Below are 22,338 nucleotides of genomic sequence, written 5' to 3'. Positions count from 1 at the left end.
AATTTTCCCCATGCTGTTTGTTAATCCAACACAAATTGTAGGGTTTAATGAACACCAGTAGTGATGGCCAAGTGAAGCTTCGTGAAGCATGGTCTTTATTTTGAGCCCACTAGATGGCGCTCTCTGTTTAACAAAGGGGTGAGAATACACTGAATTGCAATGCCTTAAGCGTGTTTTACAGTAACCGCAGCTCAGCTGGCGCGCGCAAATGTGATGTCATGGAATCGGCGTAACTATTTATACCCGCGCTGGTGGCCGTGACACTAGTTGCAGTCTTCTCCTGAACAGAGGTGGCGCTAATGAGCAAAGGCTACCGACTTTGCTCTTTCTACGGACTAGAAGAAGAAGAAAAAGGTAAACAACGGCAGAACTGGCAGCAGCATTGACGTCAATGCTTCGATTTGCTTCGTCGGATCAAGCCTTTCATTCGCCATAAAAGAACTCATCTTAATCCAGTTTACAAGAGAGACTTGCAGTCACTCTGAGAGTCCTGGCATCACGTTGCCCAGGAGCTCGTTCATGCTTCCTGTTTCCGCTTTGTCGCGCGCCACTGAAAAAAAAAGAGTGGTGCGTGACCTCTGCTGGCGCGCTATAAATCCGGGCGTGCCGGCAAGATCTACGTCATTTTGACGGCTGCGGCTACTGTAAAACATGCATTAGGCCTTTCTCTTAAAACCAAGAGTGCGCCATCTAGTGGGCTCAGAAAATAAAGAAAATAGTTCACCAAGCTTCATTTGGCCATCACTAGTGTCCAGGGGCTGCTAGCAGAGCTTTAAACTTTTGCATCATCTATTGTCTTGTTTGCATCCTCTCTCTGTTATTCCATGACCACTGGTCCTCTTTCAGTATTAGCTAAAGTTTGTAGAAACTGTGGTGGCAGATGGAAAGCCCGTGTGTCCACACAGCGGTCGTCCCCCTCCTCTCCTGTTCCTGATTGGTCTGCCATTGCTGACAGCTAATTCAGGAATGTTGTAGAATTTGCAGTGTTAGTTTTCAATCCACTGTTTTGACCCCTCCTTGTTTTCAGTGTTTCTGAAATTTGTTTATGTTTATTGAAAAATGGCACGTGCTATTTAGAGAAAATGTCATGCTTTGTCTCTCTTGCAGATGGTCAGCCTCTCTACAACAGCAGAGAACAGTAACAGGGACTCGTCCTCTGCATTTTTCAATACAACTTCAGCTGATTCAACTCCCCTGAACACCAAAAATCCTAGTTTCGAGGTCCAACAGCCAGAGGACTCGAAGCAGCGGGTGAATAAGGGCTTCAGAGTGTCTGAGATACTGGGAACTACTAACTCCTATCACAATTCCATACTAGAGTTCTTCACTAATTTTGCCAAATAAGCTATTCTGTTGCATCTTTTCTTGTGTCTTGGATGTTTTAGGTGCTTTGGGTTCAGTCTATGTTAAGTATTATTATGTGGCGTTGTGACTTTTCTACATTTCCTCTCTTCATGCTCTGCATGAGCCGGTCTTTTCTTGATATTTCAGTCGGTGCATGCTAAAGGAGAATGAACTAAAACCTATAAGCAGGCAATCTATAACGCTTTGGGCTATGGGCTAGTTTGTGCCTTATTTTAATTGTGGCAGTGTTAGGGGGTTGTAGCCAGCAATAGAAAAACAATCTTTTTCCTTCTGTGTTTGTCTGTTTAAGGCAATGTGTATACCTATTGCTTCTGTGTGGATGGCTCTAAGCAACAACTAAAAACTCTTGGCATGTGGGAGGTCAAGAAAGGTTTACACATTGCCTGTCCCAAAACATGAGTGTGCAGGGCCACGATGCTGGCTGAATTAAAAAAAAAAAGTATATCTATTTAATTGGCACAATTTATGCACACTAAATTTAAAGAAAAAATAAAAGAAAACACCACAAGGAGTGTCCGTAGGGTCCCACGCCAAGGTTAGTGTATCCATTTTACCCACAAACGTATCTGTTTAATAATGAAGTATAACAGAGGGAACACATGTCAGTTAATAATAACCTTTATGCATGCCATTTCAGTATTTGTTCATAACTAGTTCATTTTGCCAGTTGCTGAGAAAGCATGTGTCCTCCCTGTGTTCCTTTAGCACGATGTGTCACAAGAAGAGGAAGACACCAACGTCCACGAGGACGACCCCTCTCTCTCCATCAGTGACATACCCCTGGAATTTCACTGTGGTGACAGTTTGACAATGGACATGGTTCACATTGATGACAAAGGAGAACTGGACCTTGACAGCTTCTTACCCGGGTACCTACTCCCAACTTCTCTCTATAATGAATAAAGTTAGATGACAATGCCATTAATAACATGGCTTTATGTCCACTCAGTCTTGCCGAGGAGGAGAGAGACGACATGCTGGAGTCCCGATCCTCACCGCCACCGTCACCCTTCTTCTCCGCCATCCTGGCAGCTTTCCAACCAGTGGTATGCGATGATGCAGAGGAGGCTTGGCGAAGTCACATCAACCAGCTTGTGTCCGACTCCGATGGATCCTGTGCAGTCTACACTTTTCATGTGTTTTCTTCACTGTTTCAGGTATTACACCACGGCATTGTAGCCAGCATACACCTAAATTCCATTTACCGTGTGCCTGGTCAAACTGAATAATTAAAGTGAAAGGGTAACAGGATTAGTTATTGGCTGATTAATCTTTAGGCTTCCTTTCAGAAGAGGTCTGATTAATTACAAATAGAGGGCACTCTGTAGATGCTTTCAGCTCGGAAATCTTCAGGGATTCATTAACCAGATGTTGTTCACTTCACTGACCAAAGCTGACGATGGAGAATTTCAGAAATAATGACAGAATGGAAGTGCCTTAAATGATGTAGGGCTGGCTTTGACAGTATCACAGACAGTCTGTTTTTCTTGCTTTGCAGAATATCCAGACCAAATTTTGTTCCTTGACCTGTGACGCTGTGAGTTACCTCGGTGATGGCCTGAGAGGATTGGGATCAAAGCTTTTGAGGTCTTCTCAGATGCTGACATCATGCTCAGAGTGCCCAACGCTATTTATTGATGCGGACACCGTGAGTAACCTGAGATTTTTTTTCCGGTTTCAAATACTTTTGGTAGTAACTTTGGTAGTTGAACAAAGTCAACAGCAAAACTCTATTTTTTCAGATTATGTCCAATGGATTCCTGGAAAAAATGAAATTCAGCGTATTGGAACTTCAAGAGTATCTTGATACGTACAACAACAGAAAGGAGGCAGCTCTGACTGTAAGGACATTCACTATTATGCCTTCCAGTCTGAATGTTACCTGTATGTTGTCACTGAGTTGTTTAAGTTGTGATTCTGTTGTCTCTGTTACCAACAGTGGTTGCACAACTGTAAGGCCACCTTTCCCAGGAGTGCTGGGGGCACTGTGATAACATGTCAACCAGCAGAGCATGAGGAAAAGGTATAGTAAAACCATACCTTTTTAGGAATATGAGCTATAACTCTGACATGCTATCATTTCAAATGATAATTTAAAAATGTATGATTTTAAGGAAAATTGATGCTGTTTCTGTAAGAATGGAATTACAAAAATGACTGGAAATACTAAAGATTCCACTTCAACTGACTTTTCATACTGTATTCTCTGCATTACGATTACTGTGTGATACTGTAGCTCTGTGAGTGTTACCTCTATTTTTCTATGTAAATGTCAAGTTCCTGACAACCTTGAGTTGCCGCACATCACATTGATTATCTCATTCCAATGTGCATTGTGATCATTTTTTAACTCTGCTGGGCATGGGAGCAAGTTCTCTTAAGTTGCACTTGATCTAGCAGTAAACAATTACGCTCACTTCACAACTGAGGAAAGGAAACAGCAAAATGGAAAGTTTTGCTGCTAAAAGTTGGTACTTAATAGCTAAGAGATTCCCACCAAAGTGAGTGCATTTGTGCTAATTAACAGGCCAAATTGTTACTTTGCTTGGCTTTTTCACTTGGCTTTTTGATTAAAGGTGCCCTGTGGAGTTTTCTTGTTAACAAACGAAAGTTATGGATACATTCAGTGTTACTCACCAAAACTCATTGTGTGCATCCTGCTCTAACAAACATGTCGAGTGCATTTTCTTACTCATTAAGCATTTGCAAAATATTTTAAATCCAGCATTGTTTACTAGCTTGTAGTCTTTTTCTTCCCTGTCTTTCTTGGCACATTGCAGCATATCTTGGTGTGTTACCGCCACCTGCAGATCAGTAGAATAATTTGACACCATCAGCGGGACTATGTTGTGTATCGCGTCACCATGTACGTAATTTTGCACGTGCACAGGACAAACAAAACGTGGAGCCACTCGTTGCTAAACACCTCCATAGCGCTGCTAGAGGTCAAAAACTCCACAGGGAACCTTTAATTCATGGCGACCACCTGCATGCCAATAAAAATGTGTGCTAATACTTCTCACCCACTTTCAAATGGAAATAATAAGGAGTTGCATGCCCTTCTTTTGATTCTGTTTTCCCTACTTCTTGTCTGTCCTGTAACATGCTTGCTTTGTAGCAAATGGAATCTCTGGCTGTAAGTTGGAAAGTTCCTCTTTGTTGTTTTCAATGTTCTTTTTTTTTTAAAGCACAACTTTGGCCTACTGTAACCCCATTTTCAGCACTTGTAAAGTCTTCTGTATAACTACAGCAGGTCTGACATATATTTACAAGTACATTCTACAGTAGTTGTATGTGAGTTTATTATCCACCAAATGCAGAACTGTACCTGATCAAGTATAGAAGGAGAAACCTAGCCCACTGAAATGGCCTTTTGCTAACAACCACTTCTCTCTTCCTTTCAGCAACTGGAGCTCTGTCACAGACTCTACAAACTCCACTTTCAGCTGTTGCTGCTTTTTCAGTCCTACTGTAAGCTGATTGAACTGGTCCATGTAATAAGCTCTATTCCCGAGGTAGATACATCATGCATTTGCTTGTCCTGTCTTTTTGGAACCATGACACCCACCATCTAATCCATGTCCCTGTTTAATAATAATAATCCCTCTTAACCTTTAGCTGACAAATATGTCCAGAGAGCTAAATGAGCTGAAGAGCAACCTGAGAGTAGCAGCAGCCTCGGTCACGAATGATGAGATTGCTGCCCGTGAGAGCTCCTTCTCAGAGCCCACCTTCAGCTCCTCTGAGACTGCTGTGCAGGCCATCCTCGAGTGTCTGAAGAACAGCGAGTTTCCCACAGCCATCCGGTACATTCGTGAGTGCAGGTGAGAAAATAAAAAGGCTTGTTTTTCTGTACAAAAGGGTCAAAATATGCCTCCAGTCAGACGAATAACATTTAGTTTTTTCATTGCAGAACATTGTGGCCTAACGACATCTTTGGCAGCCCCTCCGAGGATGAAGTCCAGACTTTACTCAACATCTCCTTCAGACATCAAACCTTGGGTCAGACAGGAACTTTTGCTCTGGTGGGCTCCAAACAGGACCTGACAGAAATCTCCGTTAAGTTGATGGAACTTAACGGGGAGATTCGGGACATGATCCGACGAGCCCACGGCTACCGAGCCATCACAGCTTTCCTACCAGACTCCAGGGTTTCAGGCTCGACTCTTTGATGGTGGTCTGGCAGTGTGTGACACCCGTTTCCTGCACAGCACCCTGTCCCATGCCTCGCCTCTGGTCCTGTCTGGGGCTGCTGCTATCATCTCAGTGGTTAACAGGCACTCTGCTCTCTCCTGGGAATAACCAAACCCCCTTTCCTCTTCTTGCTCTCAGCACATCAGAATGACATAAAGTCAGATCTTCAGATGTGCAGCAATACTGTTGTTGTTGTTGTTGTTTTTTTAAAGATGAGAGACTTTGCTGTTGCAAAGAAACTTAGGCTTTTATTGCACTAACTATAAAAATTGTCACAAAGCGACCACTTGCTACTGAGGTCAACAACTCTTACATTTAACAAATGACATACCAAAGCTAAGAAATTCTCTTTCAGTTATGTTGTTTTAATTGTCAAGGGAAAATGTGCAATCCCACAATGAAGTGGAAGAACTTTACTGTATCCTGAAAGAATGTATTTGAATATCATAGCATTGGAAAACATGAACATTGTTTGTACAGAAAAAGGGAGGCTTCATTACTTGGTTAGAGTTGTGTGTGTGTGTGTGTGTGTGTGTGTGTGTGTGTGTGTGTGTGTGTGTGTGTGTGTGTGTGCGTGTTGTGTGTGGGTGCTCGAGTGTGCGATATAAACCTGACGACCATCACGGATGGAATTATGGATACTGATTTACAGAAATTGTTCACATTTAACTACTTCGACATGCTGCAAAACTACTGTAATGTCTCCCAAACCTACACTACATGCTGATGTGTGAGTTACCCGTTACTTAAAACATCTTCCTGTTCCTTTTTAACTGTGCAGCTTTTAGCAATTAGGTAAATTATTTAATATTATTTGCATTAGAAAAACATGCATTTATCAGACTAGATTTATAAAAAAGAAATATTTTGTTTCATCTTTCAACCTGCCAAGCTTGCAAATTCTATGTACTATAAAGTGTAATAGTAATGCTTATGGACAAAAACAGAAACTATTTTAACTGAATAATTGTACATAGTGCAATGGGGGCTTTGCTCAGACTCATAAGATTGTATTTTTATGAATTTACAATTTGAGTTGCATGTAGAGTGAAAGATAGCTACATATTTGTAAAGCTTCCACAAGAACGGTGTGTGTAGCCTCTCGCCTTGTAAATACTGCTGCCTTTGCAATGTACTGTTCTTTGGTGTTCTGCATACTAATGTAACAATAAAAATAAAACATTTGGTAACTATGGTTTCATTTTGGGATTTGTGTGATGTTACTGTTGTTTTATTTTTTATAAACTTGGGAACTATGGTGCTTATAAGCTCTACCTGTCAGATGAAGCTTTGAGAAGACCCCTGACAGAAAGAGGAAGCATGACATCCGGCTCTGCCAATTCTCATGATGGAGAAGGTTGAGGGTATACAGCCGGAAGCTTAGGAGCTAGGGAATGAATGTACCCAGACCTTTTAATATTATTCGTCTGTTATTGAAAGAATGTGACATATTCGACCATAATTGCCCCGTTACAGAGTCATCCTAATATTGATGTAATAAGTCCCCTATCCTTGAATGTAAAAATGAACTAAACTGAACTGTAGTCTCTGTGGTATCCTAGCTTTTGAAACCTGTTAACGTTAAGTTACTAGAAATACTTACCTATGGATACAGACATGTATTATAAAGTAATATTGATGATAGTTACCTGTTGAGAATAAGGACATATTATTATTCATTATTATTATGTTGATGACTCCTTCCCATGATAGACTGTATAATAAACTATAGGTCCTTACCTTGTTTATACCAATGACTCTTACAGTCTGTGGTTTATACTGATGTGGAATAACGTGGATGTGGTTTCGTTAATAATGAACGGTCCTATAGGGGGCGATCATACACCGTGTTAAGGTAGAGTGCATGTTTTCTGACCCATGTCCTATGCCCATGCCTCTTATACTATAGTTAGGTTAATGTGAGCGTATGTGAAATGCCATACCAAACAACTGAGTAAAGCTTTCCAACGTGTTTGATTCTGTGGACATTCAGTTATTTAGAGGCATAGACTCCATATTTAGAAGATACAACCGTCTCCACAGGACTCTTATTTTGAAGTCGGACTTCCGGAGTTCCGGTGCGCGAGGTTTGTTTTCGAAGCAGGAGCAAACAGGATGATTACTATGTTTGACTCTTATTAAAACTTCTCTATCATCGTGGTTTTAATTATTTGGCGTCAACATTTTGTCACGAGTTTCATCACGACATGAAAGTCAACACTCTCGTACACTTACCATGGTAAGTTAGAATAACATTAACTTCAAAGGTTAAATCTACTTTTTCCGTCCCAGTGTTTTTTTTGTGTGTGAATGGGTAACCTTAACGTTAGCAGTCAATGTAATGTTTAATGTTTAATGTGTTAGGGCTGTGAAACAAACGTTAGCTAACGTTACTTTCTCGACAATTTGTCATAAGGAGTTTTACTATTCAGTTACCTAACGTTAACGTAAGCTAGTGCAGTTGGTTAGCAGCTAACGCTAGGCTATCATTCAGCTTATCAAGTGAGATAAGAGTCAGATTTTTAACTGATGTCATGTTGAAAACTTTGTCTTTTTCAGGTGTGCCACATAACAAACTTTAGGGATTACATAAATCAACAGGAATGGATTTACCCTCCAAAAACATGTACGACACATACAAAGATGAAATCTGGAAAGGTAAGACAACAGTTGTGTCTCTGTCTTTGTCGCAATAACTTAACATTATACTCTGCACAAAGATTGTTCAGAATCAGAATCAGCTTTATTGGCCAGGTTTGCGTAGCTAGACAAACAAGAAATTTGACTCCGGCTAATCTTTGCTGTCAACACTCACTTAACATATAAAGAATAAAAACAGAAATCACAGTAAGAAATATAAGAAAATACTGTTAAGTATACGGTATAACACTGCACTAGAATTGACAAATTTACAAAAAACATACAGTAGCAATTGAAGAGAGGGAAGCATGGGGTACTTTCCATAAAATCATCTCTTAATGAAAATCAAACCAGCTATTAGGCTAACCATCAACCATTTAATTCCAAAGGCCAAGGGAACTTTATCAGGATGCATAGTATCCTGGATCCATGAAATAACTGGCCTTAAAAAATCAAAATCTGCCTGCCTCTATGGGAATCTAACATAGGGGTGTACTCACTTTAGTTGCCAGCGGTTTAGACATTAATGGCTGTGTGTTGAGTTATTTTGAGGGGACAGCACATTTACGCTGTTATACAAAATGTACACGTAATACTTTACATTGTAGCAAAGTGTAATTTCTTCAGTGTTGTCCCATTAAAAGATATAATGAAATATTTACTAAAATGTGAGGGGTGTACTCACTTTTGTGAGATACTGTACATGAGGTAGATGAGCAGAACAGTGTTGATTGACTTTGTTCAGTGTAGGGGGGGGGGGGTTATTTCTGAGTGTTCAACAGAGTGACTGCTTGGGGAAAGAAGCTGTCTCTGTGTCGGCTGGTTTTGGCGAACAGTGCCCTGTATCTCCTACCAGAGGGAAGGAGGGTCAACAGTTTGTGACCAGGATGTGAGGGGTCTGCAGAGATTTTTGCTCCCCTTTTTCTGACCCTGTACCAGTACAGGTCCTGGATGGTTCATGATGCAGGACTGTTGTAATGCATTACCAGCTGTTCCTGATATTGTGTCCTACCCTTTAAATCCAGCTGCATAATCAGAAAATGGTACTTTGTGTGCAATCACAAACGACAAAACATTGTGTGTGTGGAGGTTGAGTAGTCATTACTATTCTAATAATCCTTTTTAATGTCCCAATTTAGAGCTGGGACCCCTGGACCCTGACTGGTTTGAGGCACTGACAGCTCAGACATTCACTAGCGAGGGAAATGTCTCTGATCAAGATGACCTGTGTGCCAACCAAGAGGGACATTTTAAAACGCCCTTTGACAGAACTGCAGTAGAAAGTCAGCTGTTTTCAACCCCCAAAGTTTTTAGACAACGGCGAGTTGTGTCTCCTGAAACTGAGGATGAGCAGTCGTTCACTGGTGAACAAGGTAATGTATTATTAAAGTTGACCGTTTATGTATTTATGCAGTAATCTAAATACATTTTTCTAGCACATTGCATGAACTTTTTCTAAACAGGAATATGAATGTCTGTATTGGACATTTTAAATTCATTGTTGTAAATTGTACTAACCGACTTGTGTTTGCATTGAAAAGCTTTTTTGATGCATTTAAAAATAATGTTTCTCTGTGGTACGGCCTAGAAAAAGAAACCTCGCCATGGACAGCAACACAAAGTCCATATTTGTTTCGGATGTCAAAAGACGGGTGAGTGCTGTTTGAAAGAAAAACTATACGTTTATTAAATATTCCAAATTTGTTTTTGCATAGTTCTTATTTCAGTGTTTGTAGGCATTCTAAAGGGCTGTTCAGTTAAAAGCGAGAAAGGAACGAATATAGATTTTATATTCAACTCTTGATGGTAAAGAATTGTTCTTTGAGAAAAGACTCGTACGTTTAAAACTTAAATACATCACCATACATTGTTAATTCAGTGTTTATGGAATTACTTTAAAGGTATTTTTTCCAAAGTTACTTGTATTGTCACTGCTGTTGGCAGTTTTAGATGTCTATCATGTTCTTTTATAGGGTCCGAGGTGCAAAATATGGAGGTTTCCACCCTCATTGTCAGGACAGTTTTGGTGAGCTATAGCATATCTGCATGTCTGTTTAAATTACATTTGACAAAAGATTGAATCAACACTGGTTAATTTGTTTGCGTTTGCCACCTGTACAGATCTGCTTCATACCACACAAAAATCCCCAGTAAGTGTATTAAATCTAACAGTGATGTTATCTTCCTTTCAGCAAATGCCAGTATGTGAATGTGGAGTAATGGATTACATTAAGGTTTCCCCTTTTCATATACTTTTTGAATGATACAGGTCAGCTATTCCAAGCATGTATCTGAAAGTCTCGGAGCACAGCTTCAGTCTGATATGTCTTGGACCAGTTCTCTGAATACTCCACCACCATCCACCCTGATTTTATGTAAGCAAATGACACAATTGGTTGTTTTAAAACATATCTTTATAAGTGATTTGTGAAATAATTGTCTTCTCATTTTAATAGCTAAAACAGATGAGAGTCCCTGTCCAGTGAGTCTTTCTGACGAAAAAAATGTTGTTGTGAGTATTCCGTCCAGCCCAAACATACATACACATATTTCTCTCCCAATTTGTAGAATGTAGAAATAAGAGTTAAAGATGTTCTGCTTCTTCTCCATTATAAGATCTGTAAAAGATATAGTAAAATATATTGACACCACAAATTCTTCACCTCAAACTATATGAAATGTCAATAGATGAGGACTCAAGAGGAAGAAAATAAGGCAGAAGATGTGAACATTGATTTTAGTTTTTTTTATAACTCCTAATTTAATCTCCCAAGTTACCTACAAAAGTATCCCATCATATACACGCACAGAAAAAAACTTCATTATAGCATACACAGACATACAACTGCCTACCATACATTGAAAATGTAAAATAATGAACCATAGGAATTACAATGTATTTGTTTATTTAAAACAAGTAATGACATGTACAGGATACAACTTTTTCATGGGACCCTACATACCTGCATATAAGCGCCACACTGCCTTCAACCACCTGGCATGAAAAGGCAATTTGGGATTTTTCCAATGAAATATTATAAGACAGCGGGCTTACAGTAAATAAGCAGGTGTGGCATTTAAAATACTTCTGAATCTCAGTTTTTCTATCTTGTCTTTCTCAGTTGGTACGGAAGCTTTTCCCTTCTCTTTCAAATGCATCCAGAGTCGGAGTCGTGTCACCCAACAAGAATGACATATCTAATGTTCACCAAGGTACAGTGTACAATTGCAATTATCCAAGATGGTGCAGTGGCTCTGAATATAAATTACAAGACTATGCATTGCAACAGATTATCTTATTTGTGTTGCCCAAGCTTTTAGATGCAAAATGCAAAATGATACTGATTGCTGGTCTGTAATCAACAGGTGTTGTTTCCCCTGAGCCTGGTCAGAATCCAGAGTCCCACGACTCCCCCCAGAGTTCACTGAATCAGCGTGACGCTGTTTGGAAACAGACGCTACCAGATGCTATTGAGGATGGAGATATACCCAGAACTGTAGCAAGTGTTCTTGATGGAGCTGAAAATGTTCTCTCTATATTTTTCACCAACAGTAGTTCAGCATTGAGAAAAGTGAAAACTGACAGAATCAAAAGAAAGCAAATCATCCTGACAAAAGAACATGACTGCAGCTCTGCGGACACCTCACCAACAAGCAGCGCTGCATCCAGTGAACAGAGAACAGCTGATCAGGCGCCTGGCAGGCTTCCCTCACCCCCACCGGTGGAAACTGGAGAGATTGGAATCACCCAGTGGTCTCCGTTGAGTTTATCTGAAATTTCACGTTGTACTGTGGATACTTCTTGCCATGATAATAATCCTGTTAAACAAGTGGAAAACAAGATTTTAACAGAACAACTGCGGAGTGACCCTGGCCAGCTAGTCAGGCCACCTATGAAACTCACAGACTCTGGATTCACTAAGAAAAAGAGAACATTTGTTTACACTGTTAAGACTTCAAAAACGCAGGTTCAAGGAAAAGAAACGCCGTCTCGGAAGATGGACTCTGACTTCTCTGGTAATACATTTCTCATGCATGTAAAGTGTAAAAATGCTGTGATACATTCAAAACCCTTTTCTACAATGACTAAACTGATCCTTTGTTTATTTCAGGACAAGAAGTTAATGTGAAGCAGTTGAGGAAATCCCCAGGTGAAGCAGACTGTTGCAGGAATGGGAAGAATGAGGTGCAAAAAAATCTCACCGAAGACAATCTACCTCCCTCTGTACAAGCAAAAGTCCAGGATCTGGACATGTCGCAGCTTTGCAAAGATTTTGCTCAAGACTTCAGTCAAATGTCAGACCCCATCAAACTGAGTAGAATAGCAGAGGATACTCCTCAAAATGGCTTCTCTCCATCAGCTTGTCTGTCAGCCTTGAAACAAGCTAAGAAGAAAGCAGTGCAAGCGAACCTTCATGACTGTGATGCCATCAGTAACAGAAGACATGTTTCTACCACTAATCAAAATAACCCCATCAATGAGGGCACGATAAGTGACAGTGGATTCCAGTCAGCTGTTGTAGATAGCACTCACGTGACTGCATCATCATTTGTTCTTCCCAGCTCAGAGATCAATGGTCAAAGTCAACAGTGGACTGGCTTTAAGACTGATATCCACAGGACCACTCCTTTCACATCTACAAATAACGGAAACGGAGAAGCACATTTGGATGATATTTTACCAGAAGCTGAAATGCATGGCAAACTGTCCAGTGCAGTCAAGGAATGCCAGACAGTGGGCCCCGGCAGAGAGAGTGAGTTGCACATTGAGAGAACATCAACACAACTACCCAGCAATGCAAAAGGAACTGTTGATAACAATTGCGTTCTACTTAATGGTCAAGTTCATGGCAGTCTGCCAGAGAAAACAGTTGATCTTCCTTCCGTCCATACATCAGGATTCAAAACAGCTTCACATAAGGGTATACACATTTCCTCAGCCAACCTGGAGAGAGCCAAACGTCTCTTAGAAGAGACTGAGGAAGAAATGACTTTAAGTGACCGGCCTACCAAATGTGCACATGATACTGAAGATGAAATGAGCATGAGTGATGGATCAGTGAAAAATCCAACCACTAACTCAAACCAACCACTTTCTTCAAGTGAAAAAAATGCGGATATCAGTTGCCAGTTAACAGCTTCACAAAAAGCTGATGTGACTGAGCTGTGCACTCTCTTGGAAGAAGCAGACAGCCAGTTTGAATTTACACAGTTTAAAACCGCAAAGCTGAAACAACACTGTCAAGATAATGGCACCACGCCCAAAGAAGTTGACAGAGAACTTGACCCAGATTTTCTTTCAGGTATAGATTTTGATGACAGTTTTAGTTCAGAAGCTGAAAAGCACCTGGCAGTAACTGTGATGCATGACAAAATGGCCTTAGTTTCAGATGGTAAACCAAACTGTGAAACATCCAACGTCACAAGTAAATCCGCAGGTCTGTCATTGTCGAGTGCAATGAAAAAAGAGAATTCCTCTCCTGAAGAGGTGTCTTTCTCTTCAAAGCACATCTCTGAAGACCGTAGCAGTATTCTGTCAGCTGAACCCAAAAATCTTAACAGACATGGGCAGACTAAAACAAGCCAGCTAGAGAACAAAAATCCTTTAATGCTTGGTGGTGTGGGATTTAAGACTGCAGGAGGAAATGTTTTGAAAGTTTCAAAAAAGTGTCTGAGCAAAGCTAGAGCTTTGTTTGCAGATTTAGAGGAGAATCTTGTGACGAGTCAAAACCCACCTGACAAACAAAATAGCAAAACTGATGCTAAAACAACGCCTAAGCACAGTGTGGATAATCACACTGGTGACCTTTTGCATTGTAAAAAGGATAATTCGAAATTCACAGGTGATACCGGAGAAAGGGTTCAGAGCTGTTTTTCCAACACGATGGAGTCTGTCTGTTCCGACAGAAAACCACGCAGAGATGAAGATGCTATGAAAACTTTGAAAAACAGCGTAACGGACACAACCACGCGTCAAAGGGGGTTCCAGATCGCCAATGGGAAAGGGATTTCTATTTCAGCGAAATCTATGCAAGAGGAAGATGCTTTCTTCAGAAACTGTGATGTTGTCAGCGGTAATGCCGGCATGTCAGTAAAACCTAAAAAGAGCATACCCTTGCCTGGAAGTGTCAGTCTTAAGGAAACCCTTCCAAAAGGTAAACATGTTCAAGGGATAAAAGAAAACCTTTCTGAAGAACCAATCAATGAGTTTGAAAATGGGAATGCTGGTCCAGCTGCACGCCATAATGTGGACAGTCACAATTTTGGTGTCAAGAGTACACTGGCTTTAACAAATGCAGCCTCTTTCCGTGAAAACCCTTCTTCGACTGCAAAGGCACATTCATCTCTCTCATGCACAACATCAAAGAGTATTGGCCCCTCTGCCATCAGTGAATTGAGCAATGGTGGTGGATTTTGTTTAGCCAGTGGGGAGAAAGTATCTACGTCAGCTGATGCAATGAAAAAAGCAGAGCATCTTTTGAATGAAATGCATACAATTGATGATGCAAACAAACAACCAAAACAAAAAGGAGACGCTTTAAGAACAGGCCATCTCAACAATCAAATTCAGGTTCCACCATCTAAGAATGGTAGCTTTCAGATGGCCAGTGGCAAACGAGTGGCCATTTCATCTGCAGCTCTCAAGAAAGCAAAAACTCTTTTAAGTGAATGTGATAAAGTTGAGGATAAAATCTGTGTAAAACCAACACATTCCAAGATGGCAATGCCTGGTCCACCACCCAGGAATAGTGGATTTCTTGCAGCCAGTGGTAAGCCAGTAGCATTTTCATCTGAGGCCCTCCAGAAGGCAAAAGCTCTCTTCAGTGACATCAGTTTGAGTGCAGAGATCCCAGCTGTTCCAGACACAAGGAACAGTGACAAGAAACAAGACAATGCTGACAATACAGAGAAAAAGCATTGTGGTTTCACAACTGCAGGCGGGGCAAAAGTCCATGTGTCACAGAAAAATCTGTTGAAAGCAAAAAACCTTTTGGAAGAATTTGATGATGGTTCATTTTCAGCAAAAGCAATGCAAGAAGCAGATGCTTTCTTCAAGGACTGTGACATTATGGATGATAACGATGCTATGTCAGTAAAACATGAGAAAAGTATAGCATCTGTGAGTGGAAGTGGCATTGGGAAGAAAAACCTTTCAAAATTTAAAAACGAGGTGTCCGTAAACATTTCTGAAAATCCTGGAGGTGGGCGCACTGAGTTAGAAAATGTGAACATGGGATTAGTTGTAAACCATGAAAAGATGCTGCAGCCTGATGATGTGGAGATTCACAAAGGTGTTGTTAAGAACACATTGGATTCTACCAAAGCACCTTCTTTACATGGAAACCCAACTTTGATGACAGAGCCACTTTCTCTCCGGTTGTGCACAACATCTATTGGTTCCTCAGCCAACAATGAATTGAGCAAAGGTGGTGGGTTCGCTACTGCCAGTGGGAAGAAAGTATCGGTTTCAGATGATGCAATGACAAAAGCAAAGTCTCTATTGAATGAAAGTGCTACATTTGAGGACACAAACAAACAACTGAAACACAAAGAAGACATCTTCCCAACACGGAACGGTGGATTTCAGATGGCCAGTGGCAAAGGAGTTACAATTTCATCTGCAGCTCTCAAGAAAGCAAAAACTCTCTTAAGTGAATGTGATAAAGTTGAGGATAAAATCTGTGTAAAACCAACACATTCCAAGATGGCAGTCCCTGGTCCACCACCCAGGAATAGTGGATTTCTTGCAGCCAGTGGTAAGCCTGTAGCGTTTTCATCTGAGGCCCACCAGAAGGCAAAAGCTCTCTTCAGTGACATCAGCTTGAGTGCAGAGATCCCAGCTGTTCCAGACATAAGGAACAGTGACAAGAAACAAGACAATGCTGACAATACAGAGAAAAAGCATTGTGGTTTCACAACTGCAGGGGGGGCAAAAGTCCATGTGTCACAGAAAAATCTGTTGAAAGCAAAAAACCTTTTGGAAGAATTGGCCGATGGAGAGTGTCATTCAAACTCATACTCAACAAGCCCACATAACACCCATAAGTCAGATCTATCAAAAGTGAAAGATGTGAAAAGAACTTTGAATTGTAATCTCAGCCCTGAAGAGGAAATGTCAAGTGTGCTGGACTGTGAAATAAATCAGACAAGCAGCAGCGAGGGATCGAATGTCAAAAGGCCACAAGATTCTTCAGTTGTAAACTTTCAGTCACTTAACCTAAGTGGCTGCACTGAAACCCAGCAGAGGTTTTTCGCCCAGGAAGCTCTGGACTGCACTAAAGCTTTGTTAGAGGATGAAAGTCTAGCTGGCCAAAGTCTCTCAATGACTTTAGAAAATGCGCCACTGCAAGAAAACCCAAAATCCAGCTACAGATCTGTAGAGGAACAAAAAGGAACTGGGAAAAGATCAGCCGAGGACCCAGATATGACTGGTAAGTGCTTGTGTTACTACTCAGGAATGTAATAGTATAATGTGTTTTTTGTTAATGCACAGATTGTTTCAGTTTTCAGATTGTTTTGAATCAGAATTATTTGAAGAACAATATTATTACGTAGGCCAACATCTTGACCAATTTAGCTTCACTGGATATTCTAAGTTAAAAAGATTGTTTCCCTATTGCAAATAAACCATTATTTTGACTAACTAAATGCTTGTATGTTACTAACCTTAAGCTGTGACTCTTATCTGTTACAAGCATGGCGATTAACGGTTGCCTTACTGTTTTTTGGAATATTCTAGGTCAGCCTCCCCTGAAAAGAAGATTACTGGAAGAATTCGACAGAACTGTCGATGGCCCAAGAGGTTCAACCTTCCATCCGGAAAAAAGTTTTCCAAATGGTAAATCACCAGCACTGTAACAAGTTAGCAAAATAATACATTGTATTTGTATTTTAAATTAAATAACTTGTTTTAAAAATGTTTTTTCTTTATTAAGATATAATGAAAGACAGGAGGGTTTTCAAGTACAGCGTCTCTCTCCATCCAAACATCACGAGACCACACAGGTAAGTTGCCTGTGAATTGTTGGCCATGTTTTCAAAAGGCTGACGCATGTTATCAGCTCCTTGTAATGTATTTTGTTGTCTAACAGGAATGGAAAGAATTATGTGGAACCCACCTTGCAAAAGACAAAACCAACACAACAGTCAACCCCAGAAGACCGCAGATCAGCACATTCCAAGATGCCGGTGTTTGTTCCTCCATTCCTCAAGGATGCAAAGACACAGAGTCACAAGAATACAGTGCTTAAGGACAACACAAAAACACCCACTTCATTTGTTCCTCCATTCAAAAAGCAAATAACTGTTGTCCAAGAGAGCTCCTCTAAACCCCAAGAGGAAACACCCTTTAACAGCAACACTTATGTACCGCCCACTAAAAAAACACAAAGCAACACAGATGTAACTGGTAATAAAAGCAAAGAAGACATTCAGACGGTGGCCTCGGCTGACACTGCAAATGATAATCTGCTAAATAATCAAAACTTTCCTGTTATCTGTGGATCCGAGGACTCTGCTGCAGAGGCCTCACCTGTGGAGGACACAGTGTCCACAAGCCAAGGTGCACTAACCTTTTTGGGTGAAGTCAGTATGATACGCTGTCAATACTCGGCATTACATAGGTCAAATAATTATGTGTTTATGGTCTACAGACATGTTTCAGGATCTTCATAATGTAGAGCTGGCACGAGATATGCAAGACATGAGGATCAGGAAAAAGAAGCGCCAGACCATTCGACCTTTGCCGGGAAGTTTGTTCCTAACCAAAACCTCCGGATTGCCGAGGATACCATTAAAAGCTGCAGTAAATGGAAAGCCTCCTGCAAGATACACCCAAAAACAGGCAAGGCCAGAACTGGTTTGTCAGTCAACTTTGTTGTATTCGGTTAAAAATGAGATCACTGTCACGTAAACGTCTTTTTGACATGTTCTTGTTCTTGTTTTTGTTTTTCAGCTGTATGGACGTGGAGTTCATCAGCATGTGTATGAGATCACCAGTGAGACGGCCGAATCTTTTCGCTTCAATTTACAGCAGTTCCTCAAACAGGAAGCCTTTATAGACGGCGGTGGTGTTCAGCTTGCTGATGGAGGATTACTGATCCCCAGCAATGATGGGACTGCAGGGAAAGAAGAGTTTCATAGGTATTATTTAGAGCTGCAAAAATTAATCGATTAGTTGTCAACTTTTAAATTAATCGCTAACTATTTTGATAATCGATTTATTGGTTTGAGTAATTTTTTAAGACAAAGGTAAAAATTCTTTGATTCCAGCTTGTTAAATGTGAATATGTTCTAGTTTCTTCTCTCCTTTGTGACAGTAAACTGAATATCTTTGAGTTGTGGACAAAACAAGACATTTGAGGACGTCTTCTTGGGCTTTTGGGAAACACTGATCCACGTTATTCACCATTTTCTGACATTTTATAGACCAACAACTCATCAATTAATCGTGAAAATAATCAACAGATTAATCGTCTATGAAAATAATCGTTAGTTGCAACCCTGGTATTATTTAATTTAGTTTAAATCAGGCTTTGTAATGTTGAACCTGTTATAGTGTTTGAGAAACCAGGTGTATCTTGGTATCTGCAAATGCAGGCTGACTGTACTGAATATCATGTTGTTCTACACTGTCCACAGAGCATTATGTGACACCCCAGGTGTGGACCCTAAACTGATCAGTGAGGCGTGGGTGTACAATCACTACCGATGGATTGTATGGAAGCAGGCCTCCATGGAAAGATCATTTCCAGAAACAATGGGCAGCCTCTGTCTCACCCCAGAGCAGGTCCTCCTACAACTCAAGTACAGGTACGTAAGATTCTAGCTTATTTTAGTTCAATGTTTTCCTGTTGTTGAACTTAATTTCATCATGCGCTTAACAAGACGACCACACGCATCTTGTTGCAAAATGTGTATAAATATATTCCTGAACCAACTATTGTATTACACATCGCCCGCTGCCACTTTGTTCACTTTATAGCATTTAGTCAAAAGAAATGAGCAGAAATATATATATATAAAGTTTACTAATGAATTACGCTTTTTGGCTAATTATATCAGGCACAGTGAATGTATTACACAACATATATTTTAATTAAACTTGCACTGTAGTTTACGTGAAATAAAACATCTGTTTACGTTTTAAATGTAATTTTATTTAGCATTTATTTTCATATTTTTATGTGAATCAGATATGATGTAGAGGTGGACCACAGCCGCAGGCCGGCTCTAAGAAAGATCATGGAAAAGGATGACACATCAGCCAAAACCCTGGTCCTCTGTGTATGCGGGGTCGTCTCCAGGGGCCAGTCCCCAAACAGACAGAGTTTCAATGACACTAAGACTCCACAAGGTGCTGATACCAAGGTTGAAAACCCGTCTGCAGTTGTCTGGCTGACAGATGGATGGTACACCATTAAAGCCCAGCTGGATGAACCTTTGACTGCCATGCTTAACAAAGGTCGAGTGGCTGTCGGTGGGAAGTTGATCATCCATGGAGCTCAGCTGGTGGGATCTCAAGATGCTTGCTCCCCTCTGGAGGCACCTGAATCTCTCATGTTAAAGGTAATTAAAGGGGACGAGGGCTCAAGTTATTCTATCTTTCCACAAGACAACTAAGTAACAACTCGGCTAACTAATTGTTTGTGTTTAGATTTGCGCCAATAGCAGCAGACCTACACGATGGGATGCTAAGCTGGGATTTCACAGGGATCCACGGCCATTCCTGCTTCCTGTCTCCTGTTTGTACAGCAGCGGAGGACCAGTAGGATGTGTGGACATTATAATTCTGAGAAGCTACCCCATCCAGGTGTGTTTAGTCTTGCATTGTTATATTGTTTCTGTTACTCCTGGAAGTTGATGTTATGATCTCTTTTGACTGAATGCTTGTCACATTTTCCAGTGGATGGAGAGGAAACCAGACGGAGGCGTAGTGTTCCGTTCTGTTCGCGCAGAAGAGAAGGAGGCGAGACGATACAACAGCATCAAACAAAAAGCTATGGAGATCCTATACGCCAAGATTCAAGCGGAATTTGAAAAGGAGGACAAAGGTAGAAATCTTGTTTTCAGCATGTTAGGTACAGGTTAAAATGGAATACCTTTTAACAAAATTGTAATTTTCAGGTAATAAACCTCAACATAGAAGACGGACAATCACCCGTCAGGAGATTTCAAATCTTCAAGATGGAGAGGAGCTCTATGAAGCAGTGGGGAATGACCCAGCTTACCTCGAGGTGATAAGAAATTTGCTTTACAGAATCGTTTACCTCATTTCTCTTATGAATAAAGTTTGAATTGCACGTCTATTTCACTTGCATGTCCAAGGCTCATTTGAGTGAAGAGCAGTTGGAGACTCTGCGTGCCTACCGGTGTTCTCTGATGGAGAAGAAGCAGGCTGTTCTGCAGGATCGCTACCGGAGAGCTTTAGAAAGTGCAGAGGACAGCGAAGGTATCTGTCCCAAGCGAGAGGTTACACCTGTGTGGAGACTCTGCGTTGCTGACTCCATGGACCAACCAGGCAGTGGTGTGTCTTTATCTTTTAAATTCATTTTACATGTACTATGGTTACTTTTAATGGATATTATATTATGTTTTCAAATACTGATTTCAAATAACGTTTTTTTATTTCTTTTTTTAAGTTTACCAGTTGAATCTTTGGCGACCTTCCTCGGAGCTTCAGTCTTTAGTGAAGGAAGGCTGTCGATACAAAGTCTATAACCTCACCACTTCGGATGGAAAGAAACATGGTTGTAGCACAACAGTTCAGCTGACTGGGACAAAGAAATCCCAGTTTCAGGACCTACAGGTACTGTAGAAACCAACTATCTTGAGCACACTCAGTGGGCGTATGGAGTTGTAGATCCATTATTGATGAAGTCAGATTGATGATTTATAATACCTTATATTTGTTTTATCATTCAGGCTTCTCAGGAATTGTTAGCCACACATTTTCAACCGAGGGTCTCTTCCTGTTTTGTGGATCTTCAAAACCCAGAATTCCAGCCGCTGTGTGGAGAAATTGATCTCACAGGATATGTCATCAGTATCGTAGATGGGCAGGGTAAGAGCATCTTTTTTCTTAAAGTACTCATATTATGGTTTTTTTTTTCTTTTCCCCTTTCCTTTATTGTGTTATATATCTTTTTTGTTCATGTTATAGGTTTACAAAGTGAAAAAGCCCAAAGTCCACCCCAAAGGGACAGAAAACACTGTTCACAAACTGCTCCAAACAGCTCTATTGTAGTCCAGCCTTTACTTCAGAGACAAACGTGGTCACTTTGGAACACACGTTATAATGCTCGCCTAGCTGCTAGCATGGCACACCCTCATACTCTGCTTCTGACTGGCTAGTAGTCCTTACCTAGGTACTGTCAGGGCACGCCCTCATACTCGGCTTCTGACTGGCTAGTAGTCCTTACCTAGGTACTGTCAGGGCACGCCCTTATACTCTGCTTCTGACTGGCTAGTAGTCCTTACCTAGGTACTGTCAGGGCACGCCCTTATACTCTGCTTCTGACTGGCTAGTAGTCCTTACCTAGCTACTGTCAGGGCACGCCCTGATACTCTGCTTCTGACTGGCTAGTAGTCCTTACCCAGGTACACTCATACTCTGCTTCTGACTGGCTAGTAGTCCTTACCTAGGTACTGAGCATGTGCGACTCCCAACAAAGATGGAACAGAAGTGAGAGGTCTCACTCTGTAGCTAAAACAGAGAGCTCAACACACAGGGTGAAAAGAGGAGCTGCAGCAATGTGCAGTACAACATAAATATGGTGTTTTTTGAAAATTAAACCATGTAAACCTATTCTGATATAACCTCTAAATACAAGTATGAACCTGAAAATGAGCATAATATGAACACTTTAACTGTTTCTGCAGTAACTGTATTGTTACGGTAAAATGTTATGGTAATGATTGTTTGTGCTTTTGAACACAGGTTTCTCTCCTGCATTTTATTTGACCGATGGGAAACTGAACTTTGTCAAAGTGCGCTGTTTTAGCAGCTTGGCTCAGGCTGGCTTAGATGATTTGGTAAAACCACATGTCCTCTTGGCTCTGAGCAACCTGCAGCTGAGAGGTCAGTCCACATCTCCCACTCCTGTTGTGTACGCTGGAGATCTGACCCTCTTCTCAACA

General features: G+C 40.9%; 2 protein-coding genes across 14 annotated transcripts in view; both read left to right on the top strand.

Annotated features, from left to right (window-relative positions):
* frya (furry homolog a (Drosophila)) overlaps positions 1–6,754 on the top strand; it is a 68,349-nt gene extending 61,595 nt beyond the window's left edge. For 7 of the 11 annotated variants that reach the window (XM_036001198.1, XM_036001193.1, XM_036001194.1 and 4 more), the window contains 10 exons: positions 1,108–1,251; positions 2,071–2,234; positions 2,315–2,522; positions 2,864–3,013; positions 3,108–3,206; positions 3,305–3,388; positions 4,484–4,501; positions 4,770–4,880; positions 4,984–5,189; positions 5,279–6,754. In XM_036001198.1, the coding sequence (XP_035857091.1) occupies positions 1,108–1,251; positions 2,071–2,234; positions 2,315–2,522; positions 2,864–3,013; positions 3,108–3,206; positions 3,305–3,388; positions 4,484–4,501; positions 4,770–4,880; positions 4,984–5,189; positions 5,279–5,537 (1,443 nt within the window). In that variant the 3' untranslated portion in view covers positions 5,538–6,754. The remainder of the gene's footprint in view (positions 1–1,107; positions 1,252–2,070; positions 2,235–2,314; positions 2,523–2,863; positions 3,014–3,107; positions 3,207–3,304; positions 3,389–4,483; positions 4,502–4,769; positions 4,881–4,983; positions 5,190–5,278) is intronic. The other 4 variants (XM_031297392.2, XM_036001195.1, XM_031297391.2 and 1 more) reach the window with 2 other exon arrangements.
* An 865-nt stretch (positions 6,755–7,619) lies between these two features.
* brca2 (BRCA2 DNA repair associated) overlaps positions 7,620–22,338 on the top strand; it is a 15,854-nt gene continuing 1,135 nt past the window's right edge. Inside the window, exons 1-25 of one of the 3 annotated variants that reach the window (XM_031297395.2) lie at positions 7,620–7,798; positions 8,119–8,217; positions 9,339–9,563; positions 9,788–9,851; positions 10,173–10,225; positions 10,321–10,349; positions 10,469–10,574; positions 10,656–10,711; positions 11,322–11,412; positions 11,566–12,216; positions 12,312–16,631; positions 16,940–17,038; positions 17,136–17,205; positions 17,292–17,761; positions 17,853–18,043; positions 18,155–18,342; positions 18,841–19,011; positions 19,395–19,767; positions 19,856–20,011; positions 20,105–20,252; positions 20,326–20,435; positions 20,527–20,725; positions 20,841–21,007; positions 21,124–21,262; positions 22,139–22,338. The exon at positions 22,139–22,338 is cut by the window's right edge and continues 57 nt beyond it. In XM_031297395.2, the coding sequence (XP_031153255.2) occupies positions 8,163–8,217; positions 9,339–9,563; positions 9,788–9,851; positions 10,173–10,225; positions 10,321–10,349; positions 10,469–10,574; positions 10,656–10,711; positions 11,322–11,412; positions 11,566–12,216; positions 12,312–16,631; positions 16,940–17,038; positions 17,136–17,205; positions 17,292–17,761; positions 17,853–18,043; positions 18,155–18,342; positions 18,841–19,011; positions 19,395–19,767; positions 19,856–20,011; positions 20,105–20,252; positions 20,326–20,435; positions 20,527–20,725; positions 20,841–21,007; positions 21,124–21,262; positions 22,139–22,338 (8,331 nt within the window). In that variant the 5' untranslated portion in view covers positions 7,620–7,798; positions 8,119–8,162. Of the gene's footprint in view, positions 7,799–8,118; positions 8,218–9,338; positions 9,573–9,787; positions 9,852–10,172; positions 10,226–10,320; positions 10,350–10,468; positions 10,575–10,655; positions 10,712–11,321; positions 11,413–11,565; positions 12,217–12,311; positions 16,632–16,939; positions 17,039–17,135; positions 17,206–17,291; positions 17,762–17,852; positions 18,044–18,154; positions 18,343–18,840; positions 19,012–19,394; positions 19,768–19,855; positions 20,012–20,104; positions 20,253–20,325; positions 20,436–20,526; positions 20,726–20,840; positions 21,008–21,123; positions 21,263–22,138 lie in introns of those variants that run through there. The other 2 variants (XM_031297394.2, XM_036001333.1) reach the window with 2 other exon arrangements.

The sequence above is a fragment of the Sander lucioperca genome, chromosome 5 (genome assembly GCF_008315115.2).
Source record: "Sander lucioperca isolate FBNREF2018 chromosome 5, SLUC_FBN_1.2, whole genome shotgun sequence".
Taxonomy (NCBI): domain Eukaryota; kingdom Metazoa; phylum Chordata; class Actinopteri; order Perciformes; family Percidae; genus Sander; species Sander lucioperca.
Note: the sequence above shows the minus strand (reverse complement) of the source record. Positions and strands in the feature narration are given on the sequence as shown.